Raw genomic sequence first — 27348 nt, 5'->3', positions numbered from 1 at the left:
CAGTGAAGTCGATTGACGGCTGTGCTACCTGGCCTCATAACCCACACGCGAATGGCTTATTAAAGGTGATCTCAATTAAAAAAAGAGAACTACACCGTTACTACATTGCTATCGCCACCGAATTAAAGCCTAGGTCATGGGAATACTATAGTCTTTAATGCATGCGAAAAATAAAAAGGTACCTAGAGCCATGTGTATTTTCAGTTCTGTGTTGCAGTTATCTGTTTGCAAAGGGACTCGTCTTGGTTAAAGCATAATCCTAATTTGCATAGACCACCAATCTAAAGTGTCCATCTGACAAAAGACAGATGCACAACGGAGTAATCAGCAAAATGTGCACATCAGTAGTGTGAAAACAATTTATATTAGGATTGCTGCAAATGATAGGATGAGTCAAATGAAAATGAAAAAAAACACACATATTCAGAGTGCTTTAAATTTGTAAAACTTCAAATCAGTCAAAAATACTTCAAATATAGTCAGGTCCACAGGGTAAATTAGCAGTGTCATCAAACTGTGACACGACTTGATTGAAGTTCGGGGCAACTCTAAAATTCTGTTCTGTCTCACACTATTCAGGGATAAGGAGCTATCAGGTATTAGGCACTTTGCTTAGATTAAGATAGTATACTCTGACAGGTATCAGCTTGACACTATGCTGTGGTTTCATTAGTGTGAGACATGCACTAAATATAGAATTAATTGAATGAACCTTTATTACCTTAAAGGAATTTGACTTGCACATCAAGAGTTTATACAACATACAACATATACAACAATAATACAATTCAACTATAGTACAATACCATAATACAAGCTAACATTTAACAACATTGCTCAAACAGAACTCTTTTAGTATCAGAAAATAAAAAAACAGAGAATTAGCCTGTAAAGTGTCTAAAAAAACAACATTAATAATAAGATCCGTACCTGCAAACATTGTTTTAATTGTGCAACAGATGAAAGCTTTCAGGTATAAAGGACGCAGATGCTCTCTTAGTCTTTATACAGTGGATCTGGTAGAGGACAGAGGATATACCCTCTATCCCAGAGAGTAGGAGAGAATATCCTAAAAAGACTGGGATGCAGCAGTTATCTTTCCACCAGTCTTGATCACTTTGTTCAACTCGTTTGTGTTCTGCAAAGATGTGGCACCTCCTTGACTCTGAATATGAAATGTTAAAAAGCTCTGAATAAAACTCTTATAAAAAAACGCTGACATTGTGCTTTCTACATTAAAACTCGTAGGTAGCCTCCAGAGCTTTCCTCTCCTTCTCCGCCTGATGAATTTTAACTTTAGTGTAAGCTAAAAACATCCCTCCCAATTTTCGCAACAGAAAAGTAATACCAAGCTAATGAAATCTCGCCGCCAAACTAACGTGGCGTGTCAGGATAGGTACAAGGTGTTTCTCAATATAGCACACGTAACTGGCTGTTTCCACATTTACGCCTCTTACTGGCTCAAAAACCTAGAATAACAAACAACAACAATACCATTGGGCGGGTCTGCTGGCGAAGATGTTCTGTTAAACTTGGCAAACGTTTTTTTTTTAAAGTTAAGGTGACCAGCCCTAGCCTGCAGGGTGTCCATAATTCCGGTCTTCCTCGCTCCTTCCTGGCATCAGCACAAAGGGCAGATCCACACAATGTTTGACTCTCTCAAACCTTTTCTGTCCTTTTTTTCTGTCCCTCTTTCAATATCTTCTTCTCTTTATACACCACTATCTATCCATCTATGTCCTAAACTGCTTTCTCCAGTCCAAGGTTGCAGGGGAACCCGGAGCCTAACCCGACGAGCAACAGGTAAAAGGTGGGGTACACCCTGGACGCTACGGCAGACACACAGACACGCACACACTCACGCCAGGGCCAATTTTAGAGAAGCCAATTAACCTGCCCGTGTGTTTTTGGACAGTGGGTGGAAACCAGAGCGCCCGAAGGAAACCCACGCAAACGTGGGGAGAACATGCAAACTCCACACAGACAGCACCCCAGGTCAGTAATTGAACCCAGGGCTCCAGTGCTGCAAGGCAGCAATGCAGACCACGATGCCCCCATGCTGCCCTATAACCAATGTAGTCATTTTTTAATATAGTAACTGCAATGTGCTTTTTAACACTACAGCTCAAACTGGACACAGTTCATATACCTGTCACTATTGTACTGAGGTTTAACAGCTACACTGTATACACAAAACGTAGCTGAGTAAAAACGATGAATGTGATAGAACATGCTATGATCTAATTCGTTTTCGATTAATCTTATCATTGCACCAAAACCACTTTATACTTATCAGCACAAAGGCAGTACATAGTAGCACATTTTAAGTCAACCGTGTTTATTTTAAAAAAGTGTCCTTAAAATGCCTGTTTTTAAAAACCGGAGAAACTTTAATTCCTATAGTGGCAAAATTCAAATCTAAAAAAAAAAATTCTGAATGCACAAAACCATCAAAGCAAACAAACGCTGTGCGTGGAGTTGTGAAGAAGGAAGGAGTTTTCCGGACTGGGATTGTAAGCAGTTGTTTCAGGATACAGGGGGAGAGCAGCCTACTGTATGTCGGCTTGAGTTAATATTCTAACATTCCCAGAAAGAGATGGGTCAGGGAGGATGGCTCCAGACTCTCACTTCCAGTCCAGTGGCCTTTTCACTCACTTCCTTTTCCTTCTGAAACGTTCACTCCTCCAGCTCGAGATTCCAGCCCACACCCTGATATCATCTACCGTTTCCTGTTATTTCACTCTGTGGTTGCAGGGCTTACTGGATGTGTTCGGCATGACACTCTGTGACTACTTCTCTGTGCAAAGTTAATTCTACCCCAAAAACTGCGTTACCCATGCCCTGCAGGGGCTGGAGCTCATTTCAAACCCTAAATGGATCAGGACTGGGACGCAATGGCAATTAGGCCAATGAAGACACTCATCGAGTTCACGAATCTATCCAGAGCTGAGTTAGAATGAAAATCAGACCGGATTATTCTGCAGAACCGGAAGTGTGGAGTGCTGTAACAGCATACTGTAGGAAAGGAGGTCTCCCAGCTGGTTGACAGGAAGTGCACAGGAGAAACCAAATGGTGTCGCACAAAATAAGAATTTCCAGAAAGGCTGCACACACCCGCTACAAGGTTCTAGATCCAATCCTGCTCCTCTTGAGTCCCTATCTAGCTGATTTTAGAGACAGCAATTAAATCAGCACGTTCTACAGATCTGGAATGAACTGTGATCATTTGAAAGGACAATGCCTTAATTGAAGTACTTCAGAGATTCAAACAAAAATATTTCAGAGTTACCAAAGGATATCAAAAATAAAAAAGGTTTTCATCAAATATATTAAGGCCAGAGGTAACTTCCATAATACGTTTACAAATTTCATTTCAGTCAGTGATTTTTAGTCACAAATATTGATGAACTCTAACAGCTTTTCAGTATGTGTTTCATCACTCAACAGCCTAAGGGAGACTGAATCTAGAATCGCATACAAAGATGTGCTATAAGTACACTCATAGGCAATGTCCTTTCAGACATAGAGAATGGTGGAAAGAGCGTACTGTAGGATCCAGCGGTACCGGTTTAGCCTCAGCGAAGTTTAAGACATTGCAATGTCGCCCCCTAGTGGGTCTCCGGTCTCCACAGCAAATGACACTTTGAAGGCATATCCTGCCTGAGAAAGAACCATTCAGTACCATAAAGTAGGTACAGTACGGTATAAATAGGGATGACTTAGGACTGTTTAAGAAAAAATGTAAACAACACTTGGTGAGGCACAAAGTGCTATGAAAGTGCAATTTATTCAGACCATTACTGGAGACTACGTTTCACTGCATTTAAATGCACTGACCTCCTACCATTTGTGAGATCAATGCCTCCGGGGAACGTTCTCTGTGTTAATGCAAAGTGCCATCTACTTCAACCAGCACATTAATTAGCACCCTTCCCCTGTGAGGTGGATGAGGCTCCATGTTGTGAAAAATCAATTAAATTGAATGCCAATTTAAAAATAAAAGTAACCTGTTTATTACAGCATCCCAAGGGACTGTGTTCAATGATCGGGGCAGTGGTGTACTCACAGAGGATGTTATGTGAAAGCTACTGTGTCTGTACACTGGAATTAACCCTATGAACACCATGATAACATTCCTAATCCAGGCTTCACTCCTGTGATGTGTTACTAAGATACAGAAGAAGCGTTACTGCTGGAACTTGTCAGATCTCAGAAGATAAGTATGTCTGGGTCTTGTCAGTACTGTAGGGTCTCGACATTCGTTATGGTTCAGAGAACTGTAGCCAAATTCGCACACCGCCAAGCCCACCCCTATACCTGTGTGCCTGAATATAACTCTGTTGAGATTTTTTCTTGTGTTCTAAACACAACAGACCTGTCACTCAGAGAGATGGCTTGGCTCGATCAACACTGGAGCCTGTCCTGTGGTGGTTCATCAATAGATCAGGCTTCCCTCTGCGCTGCTGTATCTTCTAATTGAGCACAAATAGTGCCAAATGCTTCCTGGCTACTATTGACCTTGTTTTATTGAAGTTCTTTTTTTCCACAGTATCATTAGAGGTTGCTAGGCAACCCATGTAATCATTGGCGAGAGTCTGCAAAGTGAAGGAACGTGCTGGGCTTGACGTTTCTCGAATTACAAACACAGGAAAATGTTCTCGACATGCTGCTTCTTTCACACAAATCTTTTTTTTCTCTCATATGAGGTGTCATTTCTCAGGAGACTGATATTTATGATTAGAGAAGTGATTCAGGGCACACAAAATGTGTTTAGCAAAATGCTGTCTCCCTCCTCTATGGCGAGTTGTGGGTTCGAATCCCTGCTGTTGTACCCTGAGTAGCTCTAGTCCACCCAGCTGTATAACTAGGGGGTGATCAGTGTCCCATCCAGGGAGGGTGTCACATGCTCTCTGTTCTTATTAACACTATGGAAACCAGACTAAGCTCTGGCCCAGTCAGCTGCTGTGTCTAGTTTATGGAAACTTCCTCTACTGTCTCTCTATCTTTGACTGCGCATTCAGTAAGCATCTGTCCAGAAAAGTATTGGATCTGCTGATCTTACAATGTATCCACATTATTATGATGTCACAAATGAATAATTCCTATACTCCATTCAGGCTGAACCTTTGAAGGCCCAGGCTAGAGCATTTTAGGTGTTGCTCCACCTTAACCCCCTATGGAAACTCCAGATGGCTCACTCAGGTTCTCCTGGCTGTGACCAGCCTGGCATCCTGGGGTTCATACAGGACAAGGAAGTAACCTCACAGTAGATTGTTTTAGGGCTCAAAAAAGCTGTCTGTCTTTTCTTAAGACATGGACCTTCAAGGCTCGGCCCCCCTCCCCACTACCCCCAGAGTGCATGATGGAAACTCAGTGTTTCTCAATCGCTCGGGAAAGACCGGGGCTGCCCGCCCCAGTGCCAGCGTGTGCGATGGGGGGATGCGTCTTACCTCCAGGGGTGCAGGGTTAGTAACGGGCTGCAGGGGCTGCAGGGGCTGCAGGGGCTCAGCAGAGTAGGGCTCTGGCACGTAGGAGACAAACTGCAAAGCAAGATATGTCAGATCTGTCAGTCCACTGACTCACACCTCTCCCAGCACACATAGTGTACAGCCACCCACCACCACCACAAAGTAGGCTCTCTGGTCTCTAGTGCAGCAATACTTTTGGCCAATATCAACATTATAGTTACTTGCTCCAGCAACCTCACGACCACATCGGAATTAAACTACAACAGCACACCCACTTGCAAAACCCCTGAAAGATAGAATAGATTTCTCGATTGCCATTAAGACACAGGAGTCCAAAATTCTTACACATTCCTGCGCAACTTCTCTGGGATTCCCAGAGGAAACACACTGGAAAACGTGGCTTCCTGTGGGTCGGATACAGGAATCCTCAAAGATAATCAAAGTTCAACAGGGCAAAAGATGGAATGCTATTACTTTCCAGGAATTCACATTTATTTTGGTGCCGATATACTAAGCGTCGTAAACACCTGCCCTTTTATATAAAGTGTTTGGACAACAGATGCAGTAGTTCTTTTTAGAAATCTTTTGTTGCCAGTCGAGTGGCAGTTCTGAGTAAGATGCAGCGATGTTCTCTACAGGAAGTTGTAAACAGACTCAGTGGCAATTATAGCCTTCATTGCCTGCTCTAAAAGATTGTTTCCGGTTTTGGTTCATCTTTTATCTGTACAAAACCACAAGCCAGTGCATGTTTGTGTCCTTTGGGTATAGGATTTCCACCTCACGTCATTCAGCTCAGGAGTCATCTCTTTTTATTCTTCGCTTAGCTCTTGCAGGGAGAAACAGCAGTGTATTTCTTTTCAAGATGCCTTCCTTGCAATGATGCAAAATGATAGAAGAACGATAGAAGAAGAACACGTTCTTCACTAATATGGTTTTCAGTGGCAACGTGTCTTTGTTCTCATGTATTTAATGTCAGCAAACTTTTAAATAACAAACATTCTGCATTTTCAGTTTTGTACTTTTAATTTTGTTTACAAAAACAGGAGGCACTAAGGTCTGAACACTGGTATCGGCTATCGGTTAGAATGGTCTGGTTTATTGTCATTGATGAGAATCTCGTCCTAGTCTTATCCCTATTTATAGCAATACCAGGCTGGCACAACCTCCGATGTCCATAAACAGCACCCTACGCAATGAGTACTGTTACGTCTGAAGTTAAACTCCTCAGTAAAGGGTGCTGGTGGTGATCTGTCTCTGTACGCAAGCAGGAGCACTTTCTTTTCCAGTAAGTAAGCCCGGACCAGAAGGGTGCCAGAGAACGCACCGCATGATCTGGATCTGGCAAGCTTAGCAAAAGGGCGGATGTAAGGATGACTCCATCTGGGCTAACAACGTCTGGGGGAGCAGGTGTGAATGAGGGGCTGTTCTCCCCCCACAAGGGACAGCAACGTCTAAAGAATGGCAACCAAACGGGTGTGGACAACCACAGTCCCAGAGGGCCGAGCAGTTCCTGGTCTTCTGGCCACCTTGGTCCTTAATTACTTAATCGAGCCCTTAATTGTTTAACGGGACATGTGAAAGCCTTTCCTTGTTCATAAGAAGCTGGAGAGATCTTTAAAACCTGTTGGCCAGAAGTCCTTGAGGACTAGAGCAGGGGCTGTCCTGCACTGAAGAAGTCCAGTCCAGTACAGCAACTGAATTGAACCAATTAATTAAATTGAACCCAAAGCACTCGCACCCGGGCCATGATATCGGGCGATAGGTGTTGGCATGTAGAGTGAGCTACCCAGCTTTTGAGGCTGATGCTTTTGAAGCTGAAATCCTGGCTTCCTTTAAGAATTGGCTGGATGAGAGCCTCAGATCAGGAGAGCGGGCACCTATTTACACAAAGAGTTGTGGGAGTGTGGAACAAGCTGCCCACCTATGTGGTTGACACCAATATCCCGTTTTCTTTCAGGACTTGCCTGGATGAGATTTAATTAACTTGGCAAGTTGAACCGAATGGCCTGGTTCTGGGTAAAAAATAGAACTAAAGAACTCAAGGCTGCAAAAAGTCGGACAAAGCACAAGGTAAAATGAATTTTGCTTTGCTGCAAAACCAACCCTGTATCTCCTTAAAGAAGCAGCTGATGGATGAGAAAGGAAAGATCAATTAAAGCTGTAGTTCCCATGGGACAGTGTTTCATAATTCATTCTGCTACAGATGACACTGTAGCCCAGATTGGTATTATCTTTTTTTAAATTGAATATGGCTTCTGTGCCAGACTTCATTACAGGCCCAAGGCCACTGGCGCATTAAAGTGGACACTGTTTCCTGGCATGCAGAAGAGAGGGTGTTACTCTGCCTGTGCATTGAGCTGAAAAAACTTCCACTGGGGCTTCCAGGGAACACAAATATCAAGAAATCAGAAACATTTGGCCATGGCACTATCTCTGCAAGGCTAAGGCCGAAATTGCTCACAGGCTAGCAGTTGCATCTACCTTGAGTTCCACGTTCACAGCTAATCGGAGGAGTAGGTTATTTTGGTCTATATTGATTTACCCACTTAGAGAAAAACATGTTACACATGTATGCAAAAGCTGTACTTTCTTCCTCTTTCAAGCAAATCCTACTGATTCATTGGTGTGGAATTTCTATAACTTTCTGCCCCAGACTGACGTACAAAAAATCATACTGTTTTAGTTCCGTTTTATGTCGGTTCAGTTTGCAGAGCCTTTATACTGTGTAAGAACACGAGGAAGTTTGTAAGTGATACGACACATTATGTTTGTAGTATCATCCAACCGTTTTTTCAAAGGGGAAAGGGTGTTATATTCTAAAACATTGCTGGGCAGTCTGTTCCAGATTCCCACAACCTTATTCAACTTTTGCAATTAATGAATACTATTTGTGTGGAAAGTTTGGTCATGACAAATCTGGAGGAGTTCTCACAGATCTCTTTCTAATTCCTTGCAACGTTCATCCGAGTACCCCTGGACTCTGAGTCGGGGTTTAATAAAAATGAGCAAGAGGATTTAGAAGCCAGGTCTCTAGAAAAGGATTTTAAAAGATTGCTTACATGAGAAAATCTGTGCTTTTTAAATCTTTTCCGTGAACTCATCTTACGGTTACAGGCCGGCTGTGCTAGGTTAACAATTCGGAAAAAGCTGAAGCATTCCTTTGCAGATCGCCCCGCTACAGATATTCCCAGGGATCCGGGATCAGGGATCAGGGAAAGCGGTTTCGTCGTGTCAGACTGTCAAAGAGCTGCCGAAAAGGTAGTCTCTTCTGTGCCTCTTATCTGCTGCAGTCCTGCACAATGCTAGTTTCCCTGGATTCCAGGGGCTGTGGCACAAAGCAAGCCACTGTGCACTGATAGCACAGCCATGGCTGCAGCAGACAGATGGAGGGGTTGTCATAGTAATGGAAAAAGAAGGAAAACAATATTCCACACAAAGAGTACAGAACAGCAGCAGCTCCCATCATCGGGATCGTGTGGTCTGGGCTTCAGGCAAGAGATTTTGTTCAAATTAAAAGGGAAAAGAGATTTTTTTTTGTTTTAATAATTTTTTATTTAAATTTCTATCAATTTAATTTTTTTAAAATTTAATCAGTTTCTTTAAAAAAAGTATTGTTTTTCTGAAAGCTAGAGTTTTAACTGAAGCCGGTGAATGCACACTCACAGACCCTAAATCAGGGCAGACTCCTCATTACAATGACCCATTATAACTGGGATATGATTAAATATGATGAATTAACTCCCTAGGTACAGACAGAAACATAGTTTAGGACATTAGACCAGCCATGAGATCAAGATGGAATTACATGTGGAACAAATTGCTCTCCCTCCACACTGGCACACTAAAGCTAGGCTGAGTCCACCTGGGTTGAGCCCCTCCATCTTGGGGACTGTCAGCTAGACAGTATCTGATGGTGAACCACATGAATCCACAAAGGCCAGGCAAGATCAGAACGGCTGTCACAGAGAGGGAGGAATTCAAACGGGACAATTCGGAAATGGGAGAATGTAAAACGACACTGCCTGGCCCTTTTTAAAAACAACAGGATGAAAAATCCATCTGTGGGTATTGATCCGTAATTAAAATATCATGCACAAAGGACGGGCGGGTACAGACATTATCTAAGTGTCGTTCTTTTCCTATTGATCTGAAAATAGGAATTCAATAAGAAGCCTTGCTTGAGCCAGTAATCAAGTAAGAGGATTTGGTGATGTCTGTTTGCCTTATTAGCAGACACACGCCGTCCTGGTGGCCATGATAAGGGTGAGTCAGCCTGCAGCTGCTGGTGGAGAGCCCAGCTGTGCGGGTCCCCGATTATGCTGTGAAATCGACATACCGAAGACTGAGGGAAGCTTCTGCGACTGCGGCTCTAACCCTATACCTGCTCTTGTCGACCGCTTGGGGAACCTTTCAGCGTGCGCTCAGACCTCTGCTCTCTCGTTGCTTAGCAAGTTAATGCTAAGCGAAACACAACATCCTAAGATATCAATACTTTAGAATCATACATGACCATGTCCATGATTAATATGCACTATTTATAAATATTTTGAGTAAATATCTAGGGTTAGGTATACACTAACATTTTTAACTACAGGCAAGCAAGCTACCCAACTATTGTAGTATTTTGAGAGAACACTGTTTTATTGTAAAACGTATGGAACATTTTAATCTCTTACATTCTGTATATATCCGTATAGTGCCCGTAGAAAATGATTTTTAAAAGTTTCATTTCGCTTAAAATTCAGTTTAGCCTAAGAGGAGCAGAGTTTATCGACGTACCTTTGCGAAAACGAGCTCTTCCCCGTTTTCACGCCTCTGTTTTTGGTACTAAAACACTTTTCATACGATCTCCCAGTTTTTAGCTCCCGAAGAAGAAATGCGCTGTTTTTACCCAGTCAGAGAGCAGCCTGGAAACGCAAGACCAGTTTATCATACAGGGGCTCGTGATTGCTGTCTTTCGCAGCTCGCGGCTCCCAGCGCTCCTATTTTATCGCACGCAGTCACTCATTATTAATAGGAAATGTAATATTAATCAGCGGCATACTTACTCGAGTGTGAGGGATGGGATTTTAAGTTTGTCTCTCCTGGACTTCATCATTGCGGCGAAGAGGACGGCTCCCCTGCTCAGCCTGTGTCAGCCCTGCTCTGCAAGCGCTCTCGGCGCAGCTGAGGTAATTGCACTGAGCTTGTGTCAGTCATCACATGCAGCATCCAAAACTAGAGGCAGCGGCTCTCTGAGCGATCAGGTTGATAAATACCCCCCCAGGCGTCGCCCCTGACTGAAGCTCGCAAGCCCACGCCGAGCCACGCAGGGCGGATTTCAAAGCTTATCCAGCACGCGTTTTCTAAAAGCAGAATCGACTCCATGCATTGCAAACCGTACGTTGCGCTCCCACAGGGGAAACGGCACAACAAACGCGTCCATGAGCACTGAGAGACCGCTCACTCGTCTCCCTGTGTGACTGGCTGGTACGGGGGCGGTTTGGGCGGGGTGTGGACGGGGAATCGATTCTCCTGCTCCTGGCTGGGGTCAGGTGTCAGGGTGAAAACCAAGAGAGAACAGAACTAGCGAGTCAGGACATGAATCTTGGGGGATCCCTGCTCAAGTCGCTCAGTCCTCCCATTGTGCTTACGAGTTGCTTAAAATCTTAGAACATACACGTGCGGTTTGGATAGACAAGTTTCCAGCATTTGTTTTGGGTGACCCTCGTTACATAACTGTTCAAAGGACATCTTTCACTCGACGCCCCAGATAACAGTTAGCTGCAAAGTACTGAGCAGTTTAGACACAACCTGACCAGTGTTGGAATACAGAAGGTCGAGCTCTTACCAGCTGTGCCACTAAGATTTCTGTACTGTACAGTACAGATTTAGAACACGTGTCTACACAGGTACACAATAAATGTAAAAAATCCAGTCCAAATGATGCATAGATTTCAAAGCCCAGAGGACAACACTGGCAGCTTTCCTGTTCTGAAGACTAACATGATTTTGTGGGTATTGAAATCATTCAGAATCACCCCCTTCGGCAAGTTGATCATCAGCTGAAGCACACATCGGCACAGACAGATAGAGAAGCTGTAGCTGTTTGGTAATGTGCGTAAGAGCCAGTATTCTCAAGAGCAATTAGCTGGTTTTTAAACACCCCCCCCAGCAGAATGGGCCTTTAGAAACAACAGGAAACCAGGCAGCTCAGAATGTTTATTATGAGATTTCCTCATAATGCGCTTCATTTCCTGAGGCAGCATGGTGGCGCAGTGCTTAATATTGGTGCACTGTACCTCTGGGGCCCTGGGTTCAATTCCGGCTGGGTGGAGTCTGGAAGTTCTCCCCATGTTCATGTGGGGCTCCTCCAGGTACTCCAGTTTCCTCCCACAGTCCAAAAACATACTGGTGGGTAAACCGGCCGCTGGAAAACCTGGCCCTGGTGTGAGTGTGTGTCTGTGCGCCCTGCGATGGACTGGCGTCCTGGCCAGGGAGTATCCCGTTGCACCTGTCGCTTGCTGGGATAGGCTCCGGCTCCCATGTGATCCTGTACTGGATAAAGCACTTCGAAAATGGATGAAATGTCCCAGGTGAAAAAGACTAGAATGATGATAATCAGGCTCCAATGAGCCGCAATAAGACAACGTAAGCAATGCAATCTATAAGACAATATATTGCCAATTACATTTTCTTTCCATCAAATTCCATAAAATATTCACTAGTACAGTACTGCAGAACCATGACTTGTTGCAGGAAGGAGGAACACACTAAGTATCACCAGGGTGAGCAAGCTGCAGGAAGCTAGGGATGGAATGGATACACACAAACCTTTGTAAAGGTTACAAACAGGAGGGATCTGGTGCACTTCTGATCTGGATATGTGTTTAGATGCAGTAACAAGCAAGGCAACGAGAGGTCACAATAAAAAAAGCAAACACAAAATGAACTGAATATAAATTCAGGATGTTAATCTTAAACTTTACGACGATTTTCATTTATTTAGAATTTTGTCTTCTGGTTATCTGCCACCACATCAAAAAATAATATTAAAGCCTTAGAGAGAGCTCAGATAAAGAGCAACAGGAATGATTCATGGTATTCTGAGGTATTTGTCATATACAGACAGGATGAAAGAGATACATCTCTTCAGTATCTCTTGTAGTAATTTCAGCAAATTGAATTGAGAGGGGATCTGGTTGAAGGAGAGGATCCCAAGGCGTGTAGACCTGGTGAAACAAGCTCAAGGAGTCACAGGAGGAGCCTAAAGTAAATTCATTCAGGACTGAGAACAGGAAAATCTTCTTTCCACCAAGGGATGTGAGAGTCAGGAACAGACATCCCAGATAGGTGGCTGAGGCCACCTTTAAGGTTTCCTCCAGAGTTTCTTTAGAAGTGTCTGGCTGAAATTTAAGATTCACTTATCTGCCAAACTACCAAACGACTATACTGAATGGCCTATAGTTGTTTTCAGTCTTTCCTCTGTTCTTATCAAACAGACAGGACTGGAATATGAACAGTTTACTCAGGGATATTAATTTGGTGTTATTACGATATTGTTTTACCTTGAAGCATAAAGAACATCACACAGCATTCACTCTCTGCAGACCATACACTCGACGCACCAATAGACGACTTGTCATTTTGATATCGACAAAAATATGTTCAACACGGCTTACATCATGTAAGCTGCCTACTAATCTTAGAAATTTACCACCTTTCTAATGCAGAATTACATTCTCCACTACATGTTGTGCTACAAGTACAGTATAGTCTCCGTGGAGAACTCTACATCCAGCGGTTGCTAAGGGAGCAGGGAAACTCATGGTTGCTAGGAGCCACAGTGGAGTCTGACCTGACCCCCTGCGCGAGCAGTCAGGGGAGCCAGTCTGCCTGGGACATCACACGGCGGGGAGTGTTATTCAGGCAGACGCGTTCCCAGTTTTCCGAGAACGCGGCTCTGATCAGATAACGCCCACCTCCAGCTGTACTGCAATCTCCCAGAGACTACCTCGTGTGGCAGCCCGACTGGAGCAACGGTCTCTGGACCTGCCGCCCGGACTACTGTCTTCCCCCTGGATGCTTTGGGATGACTGAATCTTCCCAAGCTTCAGAGGATTCAGTGGTGGAACTAAACCCTGAATTTATTGTCCTTTATTATTGGCACTGACTGAAATAAACATGTAAATAAGCAAGCAGGTCTCCCGAGTTATCTGGTAGCCCTGCAGGGTTTTAAATGCTCAGCTGGAATGAGAACCAGCAGAAACAATGTTCCCCCAGCGCAAGGGCTGGGAACCACTGGTATAAATATTCATATACGAATATATGAATATATTAATATAATGAAGGGCTGCAAAATTAGCCTATACACATTTCTTTTAATTCAGCTACCGTGAAGAGCGTTACACTAGAGATGAATAGATCATCTAAAAAGAGCAGACTGTTTTTTCCTTTCTTTGATTGTCTTTTTCCTAAAGCTGTGTTTTTGTATTTATGATGGTCAGCCGATTTTGTTCAGGATATTGAGTTCTGGTTACATTGGCCTACTGAAGGGAAGCCAGACACTGGGCGAGTAAAAAAAAGTTGTGGGTTGTCTGTGTGGATGAGCTGCCTTTTTTTCTGCACTCCACAACAGAAAAACAAAAGAAAAGGCTTCCCTACAGAGTCTAACATTCGGTGTCTAGCTTTGTTTGGAAAAAGCCTTCTGCACCAGCACAGCAGCATCAACAACTGAGGTCCCCCAGTAACCATGGCGATGAAGGCTTACCTGCTCTACTGCTTGAGGTGCAGGCTTTTCTAATCAGTCATTTCAAATTGGCATTTTCTTGGGGGCACCAGCAGCCAAGAAAACGCATGACTCAATGGTGCGGCTTGCTGCTGTACAGTGCGTACTCTTTATTTCTGTTTTCAGCAGACTATACAGCAGCATGCAGCCTGACAGTGGGTACTGACGGGAAATCTCGGTACTCGCTCAAGATATCCAAGTGTTTCGCGCAGGTGGTATGGGACAGCGCTGAGCTGCCATGGCTCAAACTCACCTGCTCTCTCCGTGTCCATAAGCCCTGATTGCAAAACATATCCCCCCTGTTCTTCTACACAAATTGCCCAGAATCGTTAATATTGCTAATAAAATAATTGGCTGACCACATAAACAGCTAAAAGAGCTGTATTATATTCCAGTTTGGAGGAAAGCTGATCTTGTCGTTGATGACCCCGCCCACTGTCTTCATTCCCATTTTCAACTGCTACTGTACCTTTAGGGAGATGTTTCAGAATACCAAGAAAAATGCAGACAAGAAATCTGTGGTTCCCTGTGCAATCGGTATATTGAATCCAGCTAAGTGACTGTTCCCTGTGTGGAGCTATCGGGTCAGTGTAATGATAATGTATTATTGTCAGAGTGAGATGTCTGTTTATGTATTTAAAAACATGTATAAAACATGTATTTATTTTGAGTGGTTTTTTTTAGGCCAAAGACATATTTCCACCCCTTTTGGATGGACATAAAAATTGTATTTATATGAACGAATGCACTTTCTTACACAATGTAACCATGAAAAGTTGTACTTCTCTCACATGTAATATTGCAGACATGCCCGTGCTTGGAGGAGCTGGGGTTTGTGTGGCAGGGGTAGAAATGTGTTTCATATCCATGGAAACACAGCACAGACGGGCACAGTTCCCTTTAGACCCTGCAGGGACCCATCACATCTCTTTGCTGTCTTATTAGCGCATGGGAAGCTGCTCTGTTTTTCCTCTATTAAACCCTACTGGAAAATGTTCGGCTTCTTGGAAATTAATGTTCTTCCATTCCAGGACTGCCTGAAATTCAGCCTGTGTCTTACTTTCACTTCAGGTTCAATCTGAACTAATGTTTGTTTAGAGCCTGGAGGACAGCCCAAGTCCTGAGTGTATTCCCACTGTACGCCTTTTGAGTCATGACATATGGCAAAATTAGTGATCACACTGAAAAGTTGATTTATAAAAACAAATAAATCAAATCACCCATTGTCTAATAGCAGTTTCTGAATATGACTGTTCCTCTTTAGTCTCTTCTCCTTATACTGTTCAGTGGTGGGAGAAATCAGTTATATTGATGGCAATAGTGTTACTTGTTTACAGATATATTTGTCATTTCCTCTAGTCATAATTTTATTATATTTTTTTTACAAAACACAGTGGCAGAGCCAGGCAACTGTCCCACATTTACTGATGCATCCAGTTCATAGCATCAGTGCACAGTCTAAATTGGAAGTACTTTTGCCTCTGTATTTAATCACTCAATAATATATTTATCTGCTTCTACGCAAAAGCCTGAGTCACCATGTCGGAAGCAATCTGTTCAGCCATTCTGACTCGCAGCGCACTGCTGCATCAGATCAGAGGAGAAAGTTAAAAGATAATTCAGTCAACTCCTTCATGTGGGGAGCTGGTGTTACTGATGCTAGACGTGTGCTCAGAATCACATCTTTACAGACGCCACTATAAAATAAAAGGCTTGATTTCAGCCTCTTTCATAGAACATTCACAAAATGCACCAAAAGAAAAGCAAATCTGACATTTGGAAGTAGAAAATCAGCATGTAAAACGCACAGCACTGCACAATCCCATCGGAAATGTTGGCCTCCGAATGCAAACACATTATCTGATAATGCACATGTCAACAAAGGATTTAGGGTATCAAAAGTATGAATTTTGAAGGGAGAGATTCTTCCATTCAGCTGGTTATCGAATGATGAATGCAAATGCATCCACTAATTTGTAATACCTGATCAGGGATATCTGATGGAAACTTGGCCAATGTCTCTTTGTAACTTTTTGTGTTAAATCAATAAACACGTAAATGAACAGATAAAGAAATGTCACTTTCTATCTGCTGACAAAAATGAAATTTGGCGAGTTGATGTGTGGGAGGCCAGAGCCTTTTAGGGTCTGGGAAGATCCAAGATAATTAAAAACTCTGCAATTATCTGCTAAATAGGTCAGTTAGAAAAAAAATGAGCTGCTTTCAGGACATTACCTTCATGTGAACCTGCCCTGTTCCTGTTAATTGGCATTCTTTAAAAATGAGCACGAATAATGGATGTGTCACCAGTTGCTATGGGACTGATCTTCACAGGCAGAGCAGCAGATACTGCTAAGAGAGAGGTTTGCGCAGAAGAAAAAGATTCACTTTGACTGGAAAGTTTAGCTCAATAGAAGCACCAAGTCACGAGTATTTGAAGGATTACTGTGGTTGCTTTAAGTGTTTCACACATCCTATAATGCCACTCTTTAAAGGTCTAAAGTGCAAACCTATGAACAAAAAAACAAAACTCTTCTCATCTTCCCTTCCTGGGGGGGATGATAATACTTGAATTCAATAGGTACAAATATAGCAGACTATCCTTCTCAGTCTTCTCAGTCATTGCCCAAGCATATTGCCTCATCCCTTGTGCTTCTGCAGTGACCTGGCTCGTCTCACACCTGCCTTGCCATCGTGGCCAGGCTGCCATCCCACAGGCCGAGCAGACTGAGGCCACAGCATGTCCTCAATCGCTCATTTAGTGAACACTGGGAGGCCTGGCGCGCTGAGCATGATCTGTATCTTTAACAACCAAATTGGAGCATGTTGGGTGTCTGACTTGAAATTCAGAATGAATCTACTGCTGTATTAGAAGATACAGTAAACATTAGTATTTACTGCTCTTTTGTGGTCACTTGTATGCACTGTAACTGCATGGAGAGAATACATCACACACAGAACTGGATCTTCTATTGAAAAATGAAATCTTTAAGAACAATCCTCAAATCGGGACTAAGTGTTTCTTTTTTCCCTCATGGCACATGTTACAGGCTTAATGAGGAAAAGCCATTCCAGCTAGCAGCAGCTTCCTCAGCTCCTCTGTGCTCGCTGCTGCTGCGGGTTGGCTTTCACGCCTGGTTTTCCCACGCCAGCCACATGCATTCAATTCACGCTCAACTTCCCAGATGCCCCTGGAGGAAACTCCCCAACTCCAGCCCCTCCTGTTTGCCGTGACAGGAGAAGAAGCATGGGAATTTCCAGTCCTGGATCCAGAGACTCCAGGTCCTGCAGATTTCACAGGGAGGACCATGCTATCATGCTAATTAAGCAAATAATTAATCAGGTTCACCCAGGGCTCAAGTGCTCATAAATCACTAGCAGCTTGATGCTGCAAAGACTTTATTGAGACTGTAATGGGAGCCTTCATACAGCAGCAACCAACATCGGGACTCTGCACTAGATGGCAGTCTGGTCACAAGCAGAAATCTGCACAAAACAATCACAAATCCTGGCTCCGAGAGCTTAGATGTAGTCTCAGGATGAGCTCCACTGCTGCTCGATTGAGGCAGACAAACTACTTTCCCCTCACGAAACGGTCTGGCTCCATTTCAGGTTTTATGAGTTGCAGTCTCTTGTAGAAATTGTACAAGCTAATGATGCAGAAAGCCGTACCAGTGGCATTATTATAAAGCTACATGTGGCTGTGCAGACTGGCTCAAGATTGCAATACTGAAATATGCAGAACATAGCATCTTACTTAAATTCTAACAATGAAAAGATCTGACCTGGATCAAAGTGCTCTGTAGTGGAACTCTTACCTCCCTTTCCTGTACTGTGTGTGAATATATTAAAGAGCATGGATCACGGGGTCAGTCACACACAGAGGGAGGTATCCCATGGCAACCTGAGAACAGTCCCTCAGCAGACAGTGCCCAATGGTAATGTTTAACGATGACATCTCAGCTACAGCCTCATTTCCTTGAACTGGGCAGAACAGTATGCTGGTAAATGTTTGCCTACTGAACAGTTTGCCCTCTCAGATTGCTTCTAGTCCAGATGTCCAGAAAGTGCTTGACTGTCTTGACTGCCTTGTGGAGCTAATCAACAATTCACAGAACACCTTTGGCCGAGAAGATGGGCATTATCAACTGGCGTGTCAAACTGTCATGAAATACACATATATTGAAATAGCCAATGAAATAGCCAATCAGTGCCTATTGCACAGCTCAAAATGACACATCAGACATATTGCGCAATGCAAAACCATAAATAGCTTCCAGCTACAAATCATATAACTATTTTGAAAGTTATCTAAAAAACAGAAAGCCAACCAGGCTGTCCTGACATCATGCCTCCGAACTAAATTGACACATCAGACATATTGCGCAATGCAAAACCATAAACAGCTTGCATCTCCAGGAGCAGCATGACTCTTCAGCTGCCACAGTGCAAGACCAACTCAAACCATAAATCACAACAAGGCACCAGCACTGTACTGTAGTCAGATCGCCAGCAGCCGCACAGGGTTCCAAAGCCAGGAACCCCTCCCAGCATAGTCAAGTGATGAACCTGCTCTACTTACACACTGCCTCTTCTGGGAAGGCTCAGCTCCTTCTGCAATTGGAAAAGAGACAAGAAACATCATTGTAATGATAATACATTGCCACAAGAATAACTTGCATCCTGCAGAGGCTTGTAAGATTGCATTATTTAAAGCCTACGCACTGTGAAAGGCACAGCACATTGGCAGAGGAGATGCACAGAGAGCACCCCCTGCACAGCATAAAGAGCACAGAACAACAGGGAGGGATGAAGAATGAGTCCTTTTAGATGCCACAGAATATCCTTCTATCATCAGCAAGACGTTTACCCTGGTAAGTGTTCTCAGAAACCACAGCTTATTTAGGCAGGACTACAGTCCATCACAGGGCACACACCACACACAAGGACAATAGTCTCACCTGATCTTGTTCTGATCCGGATCTTTAGAATTTGGGAGGAAATGCCACAGACCATTGCACTTAATAAATATGTAATACTCATCCCCAATCACAAGGCTTGCACTATACATCCATCCAACAACAGCTTTAAGCAATTCAGGGTAGCCAAAGTCTCCACTCGTAAACAATGGGAGCCCGTCAGGACACCTGTCCACCGCAGGACACACACAGACACACACAATCACACCAGGGCCAGGTTTCCAGAAGCCAATTAACCTGCCAGGACTGGGGGAGGAAACCGGAGCACCTGGAGGAAACCCATGTGAACAAAGGGAAAACATACAGGCTCCACACAGAACATACTGCACACACACACAGATAGCACCCCTGGTCTTCAATTGACTCCAGGGTCCCAGCGCTGCCTGCAAGGCTTCATTGTTAACCTCTGTGGTGCCCTTAAATGATTATTCCAGCATCCTGCTATGCATCAAAGTGACCACACGGTGGCAGTGGGGTGGTATTTATCTCGCAAATTGAAAAAATACAAAAAATAAAGGAATCCTAATTAATACAGAACGGATCAATAGTCTAAGGTGCTATGATATAGTGGCTTTTTTGATGATAATCAAGTTCATGTTTCATAAGTGTTATTTATGGCATTTTGGACAGGAACAAATTCATTTTAGAATTTCTAAACAGGAAAAAAAAAGTAATATAATCATGAGATGACAATTTAATCCAGCAAAATGAAAACAGTATGGAGTTTTTTTTTCATTCATTTAATGTGTGTTTATCAGGTAAACAATTATTCCATCTGGAATTCGTTCCCTCCTTTCCTGTTTCTTCCAAGACCCTGCGCCTAACCACGAAAGCATTCCTCCCTCACTCACACACTCAGAATCCAACTTTCCATCTGGATCCTGAGAAGAAGCCAAATCACAGCAACAGTGGCAAGATCTATTTCTGCTAAACCCTTAAACTCGAACGCTTTTTGACAGCCGTGGAACTCCTCTTAGCTGTGCTCGCCCCTTCATCAGGACAAGCCTGTGATTCACAGTTTGCTGTGTGCGTCACCGGTAAAGGGTTTCACTGCCTGGAGATTTTAACAGGCGCATCTCCACGCTGTGTCCCTTGATGTTACGTGGAGCTGAGTTTCATTCACAGGCAGCGCGTGATACACTATCAATGGTCCCCTGACACAGTGTTCTAAATGCGGCAGATCATCTCAGGCTTAGGGACTGCCAGGTGTCCTTCAAAGCCTCTTGAAGGCTTTGTATCAATTGCTGCTGATTCTGAATTGAAGAATGGAGACAACGCTGACAGAGAATATCACATTAATTAGGAGCTGCAAATAAACATAACAACAATGTCTGGGCATGACAGGACAGGGCAACTAAGCCCGCCTCAGTTCTGGAAAGCTTCATTGTTATTTCAGCATTGCAGGCAGCAATTAGCTGTTTTTTCAAAACTGGGGATGCACACTGTGCAGACTGCAGATGCATGTCACTGCACAGAGACCTGCACTTTATAAATACAGTTACTGAGAAGAAGCACACTGCTTTTATCAGAGTAGATTAGATTCCTTGCACACCTGAAATACACATACTGTAGACCTTCCTGCAGGTGTTCCAGCCTATGTGAGACCAGCAGTTTGATTGTGCCCATTACTTGAGTGCTAAATCAATTTAAATTATCATTATTAAAGACCCTTATTAAAGAAGCTCATTGAATGAAATCAGCCTAAGCTTTTATTTACTAAGTTCACTAAGTTAATTAACTCTTCCATAATGAACACCAACTGAGGAGACTTGCCAGCGCACAACGGGCTGTAATATGGGGAATTATTTCAGTGTTGCACTCAAATCCACAGCCAGTGGGTATTAAGATATGTTGCAACATTAATTTATGTTCCCTTCACACTTCCCGACTGGAGTTTCTCCAGAACGTGTGTGAAGTATTTATCTTTTCAAGTCATAATCTAATCAGAAGGATTGAATAGATTAGAACTAAACTATAGATTATCTGTATCGGGTAAGCGATATATCACAAGTAGTTCTAGTCCTACAGACAAGAACAAAGACTTTTACTTTCCCAAATGAGCTCTCACATGCTTAATTAAACTACTTGTCTCATGTGCTCAGGATTAACCTTATCTTGAGCCTCTCTCCCTCTGGAGAATATTAAAACAAAAAAAACAAAATGATTCATGAAACTAACTCACCTGCAAAGTTTAGATAACAGCACAGTAATGGTGCCTGTTATTATATTAATAAAAGTTATTTTATGTAATCTGTAATGGTCAATCCTTGAGAAAATGCGGGATTACACTTCAGAATGTTGGGAAAGCTTTGGAGAAATTTCTGCTCACATTCTGAACTTGGAGACAAGGAATCATGTGAGAAGACAATATCAAAGAAGGATGTCTCACTGTTTTATTACAACTAAAATATAATGGCTCAAAAATTTTCATTTATAAAGTTAGTGACATTATTAGATTTATTTATAAAAGAGGAAGCTTTTGTTTGAACCCAATGCTTATGTGCATATTAGGACGTGTTACATTACAAAGAGTTCTCATTTCTACGGCGGGTGTCAAAACCACATGTCCATTTGTATAGCCAGGAGGGTGTGGAAGTCTGTAGACACCAGTTACAGGAACTGGGGGCATGAGGGAAACAGCAAAAAGCAGACCTAAAAGCAATGGTGTTACTTGCACTGCGCATTTCATCTTTACAAGAATGACATACAGCAGCACAACAATTTACTTCTTTTTAGCATGGTAAATGTTGTTACATTTTGCCTTTTCATGATATCACCAATTTAGAAGCTCTAGCATTTCTACACAGATAGCTTACATGTAATGCGTTATCTTTTATGCTCTTTAATTTCTTTGATATTACTTGATAGGCTCTGAGCTCACAAGTGGAAGGTTGCAGGCTCAAATCTTGCGTGGCACTGCCCTTGAGCAAGGATCTTCACTCAGATTGCTCTAGTCAAAAAGTCTTCCCATATAAAGGGGTGAAAATGTGAGTTGTTTGTGGACAACTGAATAAATTTCAGCCAAATAAATCAATACATTAAATATAAACTTGAGCATAAATCAGAGTTTGATCATAATTTGCATTTATATTTAGGAGATAAAATACGATCTTTGTGATGAATCTTTAAGCTTTACCATAGATGTAAAATAAATTGCTTGAGATTTGAAATACACTTGTTACTGTGTTTCTCTTGGTCTGGAATCACTTTGAGTGTCAAAACAGAAAGCAGGAGTGGAAGTTATGTCTGTTCACCCTTGGCATCTCTGAGTCATGTTATTGGCATGAAATTTCTATTAATACTTGTATTATCCATCTGCCCACAAAAGCCAGTGCTACTGATATATTTACACCCACACTCCACTACACGTACAGTTACCTTTTAGATACATTATTTAGGATCCATCTCCTCAGGAATCCATCATTGATGTAACTTGCTAGTCTCTTTTAATAATGTTTTTTTTTTCTGGTGGTTAATAATTCAATCACATCGGGCACAGCAATCACAGTCTGTTTGGGTTATTACTGAATTCACCGAGTTTGAGATTAATGGCCCAGCTTTCCCCTCTTTTGTATTTCAAAAGGTTTTGAATGAGGACTTACAAAAATAAGGTTAGCAGCACCCAATGGAGCAGATTAGCTAAAATAGTTTAGAAAACCTGGATCAGTACCAGCATAAAACACAAGGGTGTTTGTCCCTTAAAGCTTAACATCTCATTGATGACAAAAATGGATCAGGATTTTTTTAGACTATTATCATAATCTTGCTGAGCAAATAAGGAGCCTTTGACTTCAGTCCGGCACATTCTCCTCAAAGCTGATGACATCGGAGGTCTATCTGCACTGCGATCAGGATATGCTGAATAATAAGTGACTTTCGATGAATGATAAGCTCAGCGGATGTTGGTGAACCTGTGTGTGTGTGTGTGTGTGTGTGTGTGTGTGTGTGTGTGTGTGTGTGTGGAGGGGGGTTATTCCCTTATTATCCAGCTAATTCATGTAGAACAATATTCAAAAAAGGTAATACACCAGTAATCAAGCATGCTTCTCAGAAATTGTGGTAAGATTAGCTCTGATGATTTACAGTTTGGCTTGTAAAACAACTAAATCTGCACATTCCAGCCACATCTCTCTCCAGAGAGAGGACCAGGCTGCTTGAAATCATACACTGTACTGACACAGATGTGCAAATAGACAGAGAAACCCATGTACAGTATGCTGCAACTAAATACCCTAACCACGCCCACCCAACCAAGGTTGTACAATGTACTATCTGGTCTGTCACTCCTTTTCTAAAACTGTTCTGACTTTATTTTTGCAGACTGTTTTAAACCCTAAGACGTCATCTTTAGAATTAAAAATTCGAGGGGGGGGGGGGCTGGAATAGAAAAATACAAATAAAATGCCGTGGTAATTCTTTCTGAAGAGCACTGGTGAAAAGAAGCTGAGCTGCAAAGACAAAAGGACACAATCCTACAGCCTTCTGATTTAAAACAAGTCTTCTGCACTCCATGTCTTAATTTGATGTATGTTCCAGCAATCTATTTGAATGTTAAAGAAATTCATTTTCTTTCCTATAGTTTAGTTTATGTTTTACCCAATAACTGGCTCATAGGAGCCTCTGATCTTTTCAGTCCTCAGTCTAGCTCAGTGCCCAGGAATGATGCACTAGCCTTCAGAATCTACAATATAATGTGGTTTGTCTCTTAACAAGTCCTGTTTGTTGAATCTGCCCACTGCATGTGGTGAATTTCAAAGGCGTATTGCTTCTCTCCCTTAAAACAATAAAACCTTTACCTGCAATCTTCTTCTCTTTAGGTATTTCATGCTGACCACTACCAGTCTTTTGAGCCGTCTTTGAGTGTCCTGCTGAGTTAAGGGTATATCTCTTTATCCTGACTCCATGTTATTTTGTGTGTGTGGGCTGATCTCCGGGCTCTTTTAATCATTGACACACTGGCATTTCTTATTTTAACTCTCATGGCTTGTGTTCTGACTGCTCTTCTATGCGCAGGTCCTTTTTAAAAGCTTTCCCTTCCTCTCCCACACTTCACAGTCCTATTGAAGAAAGTGCTCCAACTAAAGGGGAAAGATTTGAGGTGCAGTGCATTTTCTAACCCTTCTTCCAACACAGGGTCGCAGAGGAGCTGGAGCCCATCCCAGCAGGCAACGGGCACAAGGCAGGGTACACCCTGGACAGGACACCAGTCCATCACCGGGCGCATAGAGACAAACACAGACGCACACACAATCACACCTAAGGCCACTTTTTGCTAAAGGAAAACATAACCTACTGCGCCATACTGGACTGTGGGAAGAAACCAGAGCACCTGGATGAAACCCACACAAACTTGGGGAGAACATGCAAACTCCACACAGACTGTTTCAATCAAATGAGCAGAAAGGTGGGCTTCCTTCCAGCTTGCTGCACCTGTATGTGTGGAGCTCGTATATTCTCCCTGTTTTCTAGTTCAAGTTTCAAGTTAGGTTTGATTGAACAGTCCAACCTATCCAAACGGTTTGATGTTTTAAGAGTATTTAATTTTTGAGCATTTTATTTCCAGTGCAGTCAGCTTGGCTTTGAGACTATAATAGAACCAAATGAGCTAAATTAATTGAATGTTTCCTCTCATTAATGACTGATTTCTGATATTGTGTCACATTTAATGTGTTCACCTTTCTGCCGCCCAACATGGGGTGTTTTGCTGCGGCACTTACTGTGCGTGTTTTACAAACTGAATTGTGTTTCTAGACATGACGTCTTCAAAATTCAACTGAGTAAATAAAGTTTTTGTTTTTAAAAAAAAAACTTTGAGGTGCTGGGTTTTGAGTTAGATCCTGCATGTTCGTGCTTTCTTTTTATCTGTTCACCGGTGTGGTGCAATATTCTGCCTGTGCCCTCCTGTTGCGGCATGATCGCAATTCTAATGATCGTTAACGCGGAAGCATGCTAATTAATCCGAGGGGGCTCCCTCGCGGAGACAAAGCAGTGGGAAACACGAGCTTCTCTCAGCGAAGCCTCGCATCCGCCGGCATCAGCCTCCTGGAGCTGTTGCCCCGGCAACTAGCTGCCCCGCTGCAGGGACAACGGCGCTGAAGCTGGCCGACAGAGCCGCTACTGTCCCGACTCCCGCCCCATCAAAACACTCGCCACGTCCTCACATCCTGACATAATCTCACCCGGCCAGCGTCCAGCGCTGAAAAATAAAATCTCTTTTTTTTCTTTCTCTCTCTCTCTCCCCAGAGCTGACGCAGTACTGCCGGTGTCCTTACTGTACATTGACATTCCCACAACACGACCGCGACAGGGAGCGCCCAGCGTACGCGTTTCATTTTAATGATAATTAGCACGTCTTTAGCACTCATGGAGAACCGACGCCAAAAAAAAAAAAACAGGCTTTTCTCCCACTTAAGAGTCCACGCTTTCTAAAGACCTTCTTCTCTGGCGTGCACAGCTTCAAGGGATGAAACTAAAAAGCAACACCGATCAATGCATGAATGTATGATGAATGTATATCATCTTTTAATATGGTTAACTCAAGTATTCGAGCACTAAGAAAATCGTTTACATGAATTCGTTTGGACTGTGTTTTTAATATTTATTTCATTCTGGAACGTCTGAAAACCAAAGACTATAACGGACTGTAAATCATACCACGCTGTCAACAACGAGGGATGAATTGTTGTTTTTTTTTTGATCAGGCACTGCTTTGCGTAAAACGGACACATTGATTTGCGCACACACATTGAAAGACACGACGCCTCCAGTTTAAGTCATACAGTACCTCCAGACCTTGAAAACCCAATAAAACATCACATGCCTGCAAAGACAGTTTATACTTTAACACTAATAATTAAGGTTCTTTTACGGACACAGTCGGATTTCTCTCTAGTCTGTAAGACTGTGTTTTAAGGTGGCTTGGACTAGGAGAAATTTCACAGCCAACACACAGCAGCAGGAAACCGTCAGCATATTTGCTTGACTGTATCCCTGCAGGATAACTATTTAACGCGCTCTTAATTCAACAGGTGCATTTACACACCATTCCCATCCGCTCCAATCACTTCAACAGACGTGCTCTGGGGAGGCAGTTTAGGGGAGGCAGCGTTGAACATGTTGATATCTGCGAGCTCACAAGTTTTTAGTCTTTTAATAGAACGAGACCCTTACATAACATTACTATAGAGTTAGCCGTCTTTAGTATCTTCGCGTCCTTAGTCTGCTACTATAGTTCACAGAGCCTGTTTGCCAGCATCACATTTCAAGAGGTCGAACAGCGCATCATAAGTCTTTCCAGTTATGTTCCTGCCTGCAGTCTTCGGGCGCCCCTGCCTGCCTTGCTTACCTGCAGCCCACGGCGTCTCAAAATGTTTGGCTCATCCATGGCGAGTGGGGAAGAGCTGCTGCTTTCCTGCCCAGTTCAGCCCATACTGGGACCCGCTCTCCACGGGCGCTGGGGGCAGTCAGCCTGCGCTCGCCGCTCGCTCCGTGACGAAAGGCTGCCTCTCTCCTCTCCCCATTCACAGGCTTCCCGAGTCAGCTGACCTGGGAGAGCTTCTGAATGAACTCACTCTGGCCGCTGGGCTTCCACTCGGACAGGGCACGAAGGGTAGGGTTAAGCCCCGACTCCTGCAGATGGACGGCAGAGAGAGCATGGCAGAACACGAAGGGTCAATGATATTTCATTTGATCACCCAACGCATCTTTGTATGACGAAAAGTCCCGTTAATTAACCCTCTTAGTTAACCGACAGATCCGTGAGGATTATTTTTAATCTCTCCTCACGGCAGTGTTTTGAGATATGGAGTTTAATTAATAAGCGTTCATTTTGAGGCTCATCAAGGTATGTGCACATTGATATATGAAAGAGTGCATCCTGGAGGGATTAGCTTTGAAGCTCCCGGTGCACGGGTGAAAAATGAAAGCTGGAAACCCAATCAAGCAATGCTCTTATATAACGTTGCTGCCACCACGGATAAAATCAGTAAGTTAAAAAGGGTCACCGGCTTAAGAGCAGACAGGCTTGCTGTGAATAATTTGATTTTATTTTTGAAGGGAAACGAAATTAGAAACTATAAGTCATTGCATTTACAGGAAGTGTGCCTGTGCTCTGCTTCCCAGTGCCTTACTCAAG

At 43.1% G+C, this 27348-nt stretch overlaps 1 protein-coding gene across 7 annotated transcripts in view; it reads right to left on the bottom strand.

Moving 5' to 3' along the window:
- The window catches only part of LOC148638987 (microtubule-associated serine/threonine-protein kinase 3-like), a 72506-nt gene extending 45799 nt beyond the window's left edge, over nucleotides 1-26707 (bottom strand). For 3 of the 7 annotated variants that reach the window (XM_088622470.1, XM_088622471.1, XM_088622475.1), the window contains exons 1-3: nucleotides 26560-26706; nucleotides 18818-18849; nucleotides 5451-5540 (exon numbers count right to left, since the gene is read on the bottom strand). In XM_088622470.1, the coding sequence (XP_088478596.1) occupies nucleotides 5451-5540; nucleotides 18818-18849; nucleotides 26560-26598 (161 nt within the window). In that variant the 5' untranslated portion in view covers nucleotides 26599-26706. Of the gene's footprint in view, nucleotides 1-5450; nucleotides 5541-10516; nucleotides 10896-18817; nucleotides 18850-26559 lie in introns of those variants that run through there. The other 4 variants (XM_088622472.1, XM_088622473.1, XM_088622477.1 and 1 more) reach the window with 4 other exon arrangements.
- Between the last annotated feature and the right edge of the window lie 641 nt (nucleotides 26708-27348).

The sequence above is a fragment of the Lepisosteus platostomus genome, chromosome 27 (genome assembly GCF_059453375.1).
Source record: "Lepisosteus platostomus isolate fLepPlt1 chromosome 27, fLepPlt1.hap1, whole genome shotgun sequence".
Taxonomy (NCBI): Eukaryota; Metazoa; Chordata; class Actinopteri; order Semionotiformes; family Lepisosteidae; genus Lepisosteus; species Lepisosteus platostomus.
The sequence above is the reverse complement of the archived record's forward strand: the minus strand, read 5'-3'. Positions and strand labels throughout refer to the sequence as shown.